Raw genomic sequence first — 11,723 nt, forward strand, 5'->3', positions numbered from 1 at the left:
GCGATAAATTCAGCTACAATATTTATGGCTAATAACTCTAAGAGTACTGGTCGAAGCTAGCATATCGACATTAAGTATTTAGCCATAAAAAGGCGTGATAAGTGGTCATTAATCACGCAAACTGAATTGGGTGATCGCATAGATCCTTGACTAAAGGCATGCCGCAACACAAATTCAAGGATCATAAAGTAAATATGGGATTCAGTTAACCCATATGCAGTTTTTTTTTTATTTGTACAACCAAAAATTATTTAATGAAACTCTAATTTTGATATTTTCTCATATTTATGTGCACCTTAATTTCATCTGAGAAAATTATCGTAAGAGGACCTGAATAAACATAAGGGTTAGGGTTTATTCACTTAAGTACATTGCCACATAAAGTACATTGTTATATAATAAATATATCGTAATACATGGAAGATAATACTCGACTTATAATGAGGACATGTCGCTATGATTCGTATGTTTATTATATAATGTGGAACGTTTGGGTTTGAATGTTTTAGTTTAAATGCTGACCAAGTGGGAGAATATTAGAATATTTCTAATTAAGGAAATAAAATAATATTATTGATTCTGATAAATGAATATTTTATATTCATTGAATCTGGACAGAATCACTTACGTAATATTCTATATATGGTCAGATTTCTATATTCATTACCTGATTTGATTTCCTGAATTAATTGTCAAAATATTCTGACAATTAATGTGGCACAGATACTGATGGAGTATCTCACCTATAAATATAGGGTCTCGGTCCCCGAGCTCCTCACTCATTCTGTTTATAACAGCAAAATCCATCTAAAGAGAGTTGAGAGAGCGAGGAAGCCCGATTACCCACATCAACCAGTTTCCTTTGTAGATCAAAGCTTATGTGGGTTTGAAGCTCAAAAATCAATGGCTGGAGGTATTTCGATCCTTAAATTATAGTGCATATATAATTTAATAATTTTATCATAACATTAACTCCAAGTTAATGATGCCATCACCATTATTTTTGCAAGAGAGTCTTTGTTTGTTTCATTAATTAACAAACAATGAGATTTTAATGTTTTTCAAAAAAAAAAAAAAAAACATCTAACAAAATAATAAAGAAAAAAAAATAAAAAAATTAATTATTTTCTTACTGCTAATAAAACAATCCTAATTTTTGAAAATCTTCGAAAAGATATTATTTTTTGAAAAAAAATATAATAATCAATAAAAAATATAATAAAAAACGATCATTAAAGGAAAAAAAATGATCATTCATTTTGTTGTGATCAACATTCACAACTTTAAAAGGAAACAAAGCTTAAAAGAATTTTTAATCTTTTTATTATGAATACAAACAAGTAGTCAATAAATTCTAATAAGAACAGAAAAGCTAAAGAATACTAACCTTCAATTGTTTTAACAAAGCAATGACTTTATTTTTTCTTCCTTCAATAAAAATAGCTACTGTGATTTTTTCTTGGCTGAAGACTATTAAGTTTTTATTATGAGAAGAATATGAAATGATTTGCCGTAATATAACAATTAAGAATGTAATTTAATTATTTTCTTTTAGAAAAAAAGGGTAAATTAGGTATTATAAAATATTCATTAAACTAAAAAAAATAGCTTCTCATGTTTTTTTAGAAGTCTTTCCTAAAAAAGCTGGTGAGTCATTGCTTTTCTAAAAAGCTCTTCTCATATTTTATCCAAACATATCTAAAAGTAGCTTTCAGACTTCAAAAGCTCTTCTAAAGCCATGCCCAACTAAATACATTCAAACATATAATTATTTAAGCAGAATGCACATTATTTTTTTTTCATTATAATATTCTACATGTTAGTTTTTTTTAAGAAATAAAAATTATATCCTAAATATTATTGTTTTTTTCTTGGGTAAATACTATTTTGGACCTTGTGTTTTGCAAAAGTTACAGATTGGACCATGTGTTTTGTTAAATGACAAAATGGACCCTGTATTTTCTAAAAAAGTAAAAATAGGACCCTGAGCTTAATTTTTGACAACTTTTTTTTAATACAACCAACTTGAAGACAATGCTTAATACGAACAGATACAAAAAATGTAAATAGTTTTGTCATAGCACTTTTAGATCGGATTATAACTTTATTTTGACAAAAAATCAATTCAGGGTCCTATTTATACTATTTTAAAAAATACAGGGTCCATTTTGTCATTTAACAAAACACAGGGTCCATTTTGTCATTTAACAAAACAAGGGTCCAATTGGTAACTTTCGTAAAACAGAGGGTCCAAAATGGTATTTACCCTTTTTTCTTTTGCTGAACATATTTTGAATATTAATTAATTATTTAAATGATGTATATTGTTATGGACTTCTCCAAGAAGTAGTACGTTTCTTTCTTTGGTCTTTGAATATTTTTGGACTCACAATTAACAAAAGGGATATTGGTGGCAAAATCATTCAAATTTTATATTTTTTAACACTTATTACACAAACGGATTTTTTAACAGCAAAACCTATCAAACTAACATTATGTTTTACTCTTTACACTTCCATCTAAAAATCTCAATTAAGTATCACAGTGGACTATCCACGTGTACACAAGTGTAGACATAACATTTTTAGTGGTCCACATAATATTAATTATTTAAAATTATAATAAATTAAAAAAATATAAAAAAATAAAACAATAAATTATTTCTTAAGACTGATGAAGTAAATGTGACTACATCTTAAGGTAAACGCGAAGCAAAAATCTCAATTAAATGTCAAGTGAACGTGACTATTTCTTAAGGCAAACAAGCAAAGAGACCATTACAATAAATTATTTACTAAATAATTTGGGGATATTTTTTTAATGCTTTTCTACTTTTATCTTTTTTATTTTTTGTTTTTTTGTTAATTACCCATAAAAAATTGAAAGTGTCAAAGAAATGACTGGTAATAGGAGGAAGTGCAATAGTACCCCTATTGCTAGCTAGTCTAAATTGTCATATCCATATCAGACGTTTTTTTTAAAATATAATCACTTCTCCTATAAGTGTTCCCAACCGTTGGATATAATTATATAACAATGAATAGTTATGATGAAGGCAGAGTAACATGTTACTCTCTTTATTAGGCGTGATCGAATCAGCTCATATATTTGTGTGGGTAAGTATGTCTATATATGTATATAGTGTATGTATATATGTGTTTATGTTATTGTATTTTTTTTGTGTATATATATATATACTAGAAGAGAGTTACGTGGCGAGCCACGTAAATATTAGTTTTATTTTAAGTTCTAGGAGTTTTTGTTTAAAAATTTAGTGACTAATTGTAATATTATATTATAAACGACATGTTTTATAAAACTAATTGTTAAGAATGTCATAATTGTGTATATAAATCTATAATATACACATTGTTATTCAAATGTTTTATGTTATAAACGATTTTTTTCATATAGAGTTTAAATTTTATATTGATGATTCTAATTTAGGGTGGGTATTGGTGTAGTTTTTTTAATTTAAAAAAAGATTGTTTAATTTTTTGGGTTTAATTATTGGGTTTAAACGTTTAAAAAAATCGTGTAAGCCTAATCTGTTAAGCTAATCGTGTAACAATATTAATATTTGTTAATTTTTTATTTATTTGTTAACGTTTAATTAATAAAAAAATATCAAACATTGGAGCTATACGGTTTGTTATGTTAGAGATATGTAGCTAGGATGATTTTTTTTAATTTAAAAAAAGATTGTTTAATTTTTTAAATTTAATTATTTGGTTTAAAAAATTGTTTAATTTTTTGGTTTAATTATTTATATATTTTTGAAAGTTAACGGGAGATTAAACCTATCGTTAAATTTAACAGAATATTCTTTTATTTTTAAAGTATATTCTGTTAAACTAAGAAATGTCTTTAGATAAGTACTTTTAATATATAAAGATATGTATGTTTATCTTTTTAATTTGATTTTTTTTTTGTGTGAATTAGTTCATGTATTACTGTCTCGTTAGTGCCCACCAAAGTTTTTGTTTTTTCTTGCATTATTTTAAAAATTTGTAATTTTTTTCCATATTAGTAGTATTTAAAATTGTATACTACTATTAATTAATATGTTTATGTATAATATAAAAAAATTAGAACTTAGATATTCATCCGTATTGAAGTAGGTTCTGTGATAAATATATTGTGATTGGATGGATAAATTATTATTTTGTGTATGTATTGTTCTGGATTGTTTGTTTATTCAGTGTGATGATGTCATAGTTTTTTCTGAGAATATAATTCATACGTTTAATAAAATATTTTTAATATTTTTGTTTTACAATTTTATAATGGTTCTAAATTTTATAAACTTATAATATTTAATTTAATTTATTTTTTTTTTTTGTAAAAAATCGTAATTAATAAGAAGAGAATGAAATCCTTTCAAATTAATCTTTATCCTATTAAAAATTCAAAGTCAAAAACAAGGAGCTGTATAGTTTTACTTGTGAGAGGAAACTTTGTTTCATTTTTTTATAATTAGTAAGTTACAGTACACAATAATCATTTTTTCGTGCTATGTAAAAATCATCTAGAATATGTATATAGTCAGTTTTTTGATGGAAAATGTATATATATATATATATATAGTCAATTGAGTAGTTATCTATTTCAAAATAAAAAAATTGAAGTAGTTGGAATATTATGAACAATGAAATGTATAGGTTTTGTTGAAAAATATTTGAGCACATCGTTAGGTTTTGCTTAAAAAGTAAGTAAGTGTAATTAAAAGGTCGGTACTGTAATTATATGATTACGTTTTGGATATAATTAAAATGGTAATTATATATAAATTATTATTTGTTGTTTGATAAAATAGTAAGTAATGACAATTTACACATAAAATTAATGTTGTTTAAATTTACTATTTAAATTGAACGATTTTTTTAAGTTCCACGATACATATTCAATTCTCGAATTGAAGAGTGTAAGTACACCTTAAATTAACTATATATATATAGGATAACACTTGGGGTGGTAAATATTATACAATATTTTAAAAATAAAAAATATAAGTGCATGTTTGGCATCATAATTAAAAAACTGTTTTTTGTTTTCAAAAACAAAAAATTGTTTTTTGAAAACAATTTGGCATGTTTGGCCTTGTTTTTTTAAAACAGTTTTTAGAAAACAAAGTTACAAAAAACAAGAATTTTGAAAACAACAAAATGTTGTTTTCTGTTTTAAAAACCAATTCACTTTTAGTCAATATTATTTTTAAAAAACACTAACCAAACATGACTTGTTTTTAAAAACTTGAAAAACTATTTTTTGTTCTCATTTTTAAAAACAATTTTTTGAAAACAAAAAACAAAAAACAATACCAAACATGCTCAATTTCTAGTGTCTTATTTTGTAAAATAATTAATAATTACACACAGAAATAATATATTTATTAGTAGTTGATACTTAGGGGAATTACTCCATATACCAATTTTTAATTGTTTTTTATATTATTTTTACGGTTTTGGTTGTTTTGATGATTTCTATGTGGGTTGCTATGTATATTTGGGTTACAATTTAAGTTGCTCTGTTGGTTGCTATGTAAGTTGCTACGTAGAAATCCGTAAAAATACAAAAAAAAAAAAATTGTTTTGAAGAAAAGTTTTATTTATATACACCCAAAAATTTATAAAATGCTTGCACCCTATTTTAATAATTTTTATTTTGCATAAAATATATATCTTTGATTATGTTAATTTGTATTTCTAGGTTTTTTTTTTAATTAATATTCTTAAAAAATATATCCATAAAAAATTATATTTTAAATATTATTACAAAAAATAAAATAAAAAATTATATGAAATTTTATTAGACAAAAAAATTACCCATGGTTTTAAAGAAATATGGAAATAAGTATTGAAATTAACATTAAGAAAAAAAAATATTAAGAGTGATTTTTTAAAAATTATATTAAGGTTATTTTTTTAAAAAAAAAAATTTGAGATGTGTACTTGTCTGCAAATAGAATTTTTCTTGTTAAAATGAATTTTTTTGTAGTAAATACACGCCAACAATAATAATTGGAGAGTATAATTATAATTTTAATTATCTTCAATTACACAGTTACACTTAATTACACAATCACAGAAATGCATGAAATTGTATAATTATCTCTAATTACACCAAAGTCTATAGCTTTCCAAACCTAAGCCTAGCTTGAATAGTATTGAACGGGAAAATTTTTTGATTGTGATATTAATTAGTAAATGTATCTAACTATATTTAGAGAACAGGTGGTTTAGTGGTGACATTGACAGCGGTGGTATACCACTTCTGGGCATGTCGAAATTGTTGTGTGGAATCAAAAGTTATTAAGTGCTATAGTTGTTTAAAAAAAATACAGCAATATGTAAAAAATAAAATTAGAGGTGTGATGCTAAAAAAGGTGAACTTGATGGACAGGGAGTGGTTTGAGAATATGTAATAATACAGGCCTAATATTATTGGTGCTGATTTACCCAAAAAAAAAAAAATAAGTACTATTGAATAAAAATATTTACCCTTGGCATGACCACTTCCATAAACTTTGACATGGTGTTGGTCTGTAGTACTTTGATCGTGTGGATGAAGCAAGTACTCAATGAAATAGGCTGCAAATGCATTTGCAGAGACGTAGGTGTACGAAATCCCTGCTGCCTCTGTGGCTCTTCTGATCTTTCTTTTATTTTCTAGTAAAGCCTCAAATGGTGGCAATCCACTCACTCTATCCACTTCATTCCCATACTCTGATGGAACAAATCTCTGTTTTCCCTTTATAATAGATCAATAACCATTAATATTTAACACAATAATATTAATTATACACATATCATTACTCTTCTGTAAATATAAATATAATAACCTTGATGTTACCAGCTTCTTTTATGGCTTTGAGTATCTTGAGTTGATCAAGATGTTGAGGAACAGGCAACGTAGATATAACAACATCCACTTGTTTAAGAGCCATAACAAGTTTATCGTGCTCCTCCAATCCACCCTACGTACGTGTTTCAGATTCGTTATTAATTGTAATAACAAATATTATAAATAAAGGATTTGTATCTTGTTGTGTATATGTGTGTATATATATATATTAGGAAATCAAAATGATATAAATAATATTTAATACGTATATTATGTACATGGAAGATGGTGACACCCATGGATTGAAACTGTGTGTGGAGCTGAAGCTTATTAGAGTTAGAGGGATGGGCATCATGGGGATTGATAGGTCGAACGTAAACAAAAGTGGGATGGCCTTGAGAAACGCTGGCTTTCACCATGAATTTTCCAAGGTAACCAGTGCCTCCAAAAATTAGTATCTTGTTTTTTGGAGAAGCCATAACAAATATGTCTTTTCTTATTATTAGCTTTTATATGCTTAGGAAGAAAAGAATATTATTTAACTGATCACCTCATGAGCTTGTTAGTTCCTCACAAAAAGCACGCCTTTTATAGCCACAAAGTCCACTTTAAAAGTCTACTTAGAACTTGTCTAATGCAATCAACTTATCAAGTGGGCTTTGTTTTTTTTTTTTTTACAACAATTAAGTGGCCGTTCGATTAGTTATTTTTTAAAGGGGTGAGATGTAAACTGGTCTTAAATTTGAAATATAATATAAAAATACATTTATTGTATATTATTTTTTTTTAAAAAAAAGAATATATAATAATTAAATTAATTAAGTTATTTAACTTTTTTAGTATGGTATATTATTATATTGTAACAAAAATGAATGGATATTTAAATTATTAAATATATATATATATAAAAATATTTGATATATTGTATTACTAAAAATTAATATACTGTATTAATAGAATTATATGTCACAAAAAAATTATAGCAATATTAAATTAATAATCAAAACATATATATATATATATATATATATATATCATACTAACACAATTATATATATACAACTATTAAAATATGTACATATATCAGAAAATTTATGTATAATAAAATAAAAATTAAGTATTATCTTAAATACATAATATTATAGATAACAAAAATTATATACTGTACAACAAAATATATTTACTTATCATAAAAAATTAATATAATATTATTATTACAAAAATTGTACATACCATATTAATAAATTTATATATCAGTATTATATATAATAAAATAAACACTAAACATGCATGATTTAAAATAAAATGATATACTATACAATAAAATTTATATACCATATAACAAAAAAAATATATACCTTATATTAGAAATATATATACAATAACAACAAATAAAAATAAAAATAAACAGATGTTAATAAAATTATTTATCATGTCAACAAAAGTATATATGTGAGTATGTGTATATTTATATAGGGTGTGTATATTTTTGTGTATATATGTATAAATTTAAGTTAATAATTTTATTTTTCTTTTAAGAAAAATTAATTTAATGTTGTGAAAATTGTAAAATATAATTCATTTTATTGTTGTTGTTTATATGTGTGTGATTGTGTATATATATTATTATGAATATGAATTTGTATTTTTTTAACAATAGTATAAATATATATATGTATGATTATATATGTACTAGGTGGAAGTTACGTGCCGAGCCACGTATTGTTAGTTTTATTTAAGGTTTTGAGTTTTTTTTTTTAGATTTTGGTAACTAAAGTGGTATAATTATTTGAACGATTTGTTTTATAAAAGTAAATTGTGTTGTATTGGTAAACGTATGATATGTATATTGTTATTAATAATAAAAAGTACGTCAATCTCAATATATACATACTTATATAGTAGTTATTCTTAATGTGAAGAAATAATTTATGATAAGTTATAACAATGTATGACTTTAACATTTATTATTTATTTTTAAAAAATTCAAATGAGAAATATATGTATTTTATAAAATTTAAAAGAAACATTATGTACCAAAAAATAAGGAAAAGAGCCATCTAAAATTAAAGGAAAAGAATTATTAAATAAAATCTTAATATAAAATACCCTTACAAAAAAAAAACAGTTTAAATGATGAATTGATTGTACGTAATGTTAAGATAAAATTGCTAAGATAAACTGCTGAGATAAAATTCTAATATGCTGAGATGAAAGATTAAGATAAACTGTTGAGATGAAAGATTAGAATTTTATCTTAATCTTTCATCTCAGCAGTTTAAATAGTGAATTGATTGTACTTCAGACTCATCATTCGTTCTGGATCTACATACAACTCGATTATTCATTTTTTTGTTGATAATTTCTCCGTAATTTTTTAGAAAAACAAACAATGTTTCTAAAAATTAATTTCTCTTTTCTTCTATATATATATATATAGATACATCTCCATAGATACATATTCACTTTTTATATTTTTTGTTTTAATGATTATGATGGAAAGAAAAAAAAATACATGTTTAGGAGTAGAGAGTTTTGCTGGAAAGATTCTCAATAGCGATATTAACACGTAAAGGTGCTTGGCACCAATGGTGCCTTTTAGCATTTCTTATAATTTATATGTACGTACCATATGTCTTTATTTATATACACTCATATCATTTAATTTGAGAAATATTTGTCAAAGAAAAAAGTTTACGAGAGCTAATTAAATGAACTTCAAATTTCATGGTTTGGGTGAGCAATTGATACATTTACATATCATTTAACAAACAAAATTAGAAGGATTTTAAATACTAAAACGGTAAAATTTTTCACTGATTTTCATACACTGAATTTTCCCATTTATTCAGCTCCCCTGAAATCACAGACACCACCCAATTAAGAAAAACGTTACGTACAATTCATGTATCCTAAGTTTTGTATATATGTTTATTTTTAGTAGTAGATCTTGATTTTTAATTGCTATAAAAGTAAATGTCATATAGGTAACTTAATTCAATAATATTTTTTAAAAAATAACAAAAGTAACAAAAATAATACAAGAGGTAAGAGTCTCTTCCACCAAGACAATCTATGAACCTCAACCTGACATGAGAGAGATGCCCCAAAAAAGATTACCAATAAAATTATATAAAGAAAATATAATACAATAAGTTGAAAAAAAAAAAAATCACATTTTAAATACTAATTTATAATAACTTAAAAGCAAGAGCCTGCTACTTACAATATTTCTTAATAAGTTTATCAGAAAATTCAATATAGAGAATACATAAGTAATAAATCCTGCGTAAAAATAATAATTTTAAATCATTAGGTGAAAAAGCAATTCGTCAAGTAAGGAAGAATTTGTTGATCATAATCTAGTCAGAGCAATTGGCACCATAAAACCACATTTATCTTCTCCCTGCAATCTCTGTAATCAAGAAAGAACACATTTTAATTGTGTTGAACAAGCTAGAAGAACAAATTTTTCTTTTTATATACATAAATGAAAAATCAAATAAGTTTACATAAAGACTTATTTCTCTGAAATTGCAACTGAGGAAGACATTTCCGAGTTTTATCACACAATCATAAATTTTATTATAAGTTTGCCTGCAAAGAAATGACCATTTTAAAATTCATTAGCTTAACAATGAAAATAAGTTTGCAATCCAAATATTAGTGCTTCGATACACATCTAATTTAATGCACCAAAGTAATAACAAGAATACCTTCCCATCCAATTAAAGGGAAAATTTATAACACTAATTAATTAAAGGTATTGCTTATATAACCAAATTATTTTACTATTTGAATCAGTTATTTGATCAAGCCTTCGTTCGTCCACCGCAAGTCAACCAACCCAGTCCATCGTCATCAAACACTTTTCATCGTCCTCAATCAAACAACCAGGCTAGTAGAGAGCCATTCCCGATTGCAGTCTCGCCAGAAGAAAGGTCAATCACATGCTCGTGGTTGGAGGATGCATGATCGGCCAAACAGAAGCAGTTGTCAGAATGTCTTCAAAAGCAAAGTTCCTTCCACATTGTCGATCATCTCAACTCGGTGACTGTAACACCCTAACTATCTTAGGCGTATTACGTGATTTTTAAACGTACTGTGCAGCTCGTTGCTAGTCAACGAGGTTTATGGAAAAACGTGATTAATTAAAATTTTGCTTTTTCATTAAACTTATAAACCATTTTGCAAAAAGTCTCGGGATCCCGATTTATAAAAATATTTACAAACGTTTTTACTGTTCAACTTTTACATTAAAATAAAGTCGTCTAACGACAGTTACAAAATCTCAGCCCTGCTGTCCCGAGGATCGTACGCTCCAGGCCTAACCGCCCCGACATGTACAATCTCATATGCTCGGTCACGGTCCATCAGCTACAGCCTTGCCTTTACCTACACATGAACATAAACTGTGAGTCGACAGACTCAGTAAGAAAAGCATAATAATAACATACATAAAACTGACTGCCGTGTCCAACACGATACTGAGTCCCGCTACTGCCATGTCCAACATGGTACTGAGCACTACTGCCATGTCCAACATGGTACTGAGTTTTGAACGTTCAGGGGACGGTACTATTGACAAGTATCCTCCTGATCGGTCGAACCGGTCATACTCCGCCGCCGGTCATACTCCACTGTACCGACGGGATAGGTCAATAGCACCGAACCACCAACCGGTGTCGGCTGATCGGCCGAACCGGTCCATACTCCGCCGTCGGTCATACTCCAAATTTCGTACCGACGTGACAGGGTTGGATGGTTCGAAGCCTAAATACATAACTAATGTAATCTAGCAGGCTTCCTACATGCACGCTAAACATGTAATCTACATATGCATATTGTTATACTAATCTTACCTGGATTCCGAATTCAGG

At 26.4% G+C, this 11,723-nt stretch overlaps 1 protein-coding gene across 1 annotated transcript in view; it reads right to left on the reverse strand.

The window, feature by feature from the left end:
- Nucleotides 1-7,489, reverse strand: part of LOC115712607 (isoeugenol synthase 1) — a 43,031-nt gene extending 35,542 nt beyond the window's left edge. The window contains exons 1-3 of the mRNA XM_030640911.2: nucleotides 7,122-7,489; nucleotides 6,842-6,976; nucleotides 6,501-6,741 (exon numbers count right to left, since the gene is read on the reverse strand). Of these exons, the coding sequence (XP_030496771.2) occupies nucleotides 6,501-6,741; nucleotides 6,842-6,976; nucleotides 7,122-7,322 (577 nt within the window). The 5' untranslated portion in view covers nucleotides 7,323-7,489. The remainder of the gene's footprint in view (nucleotides 1-6,500; nucleotides 6,742-6,841; nucleotides 6,977-7,121) is intronic.
- Nucleotides 7,490-11,723: the final 4,234 nt, after the last annotated feature.

Source organism: Cannabis sativa, chromosome 4 (genome assembly GCF_029168945.1).
Source record: "Cannabis sativa cultivar Pink pepper isolate KNU-18-1 chromosome 4, ASM2916894v1, whole genome shotgun sequence".
NCBI classification, from domain to species: domain Eukaryota; kingdom Viridiplantae; phylum Streptophyta; class Magnoliopsida; order Rosales; family Cannabaceae; genus Cannabis; species Cannabis sativa.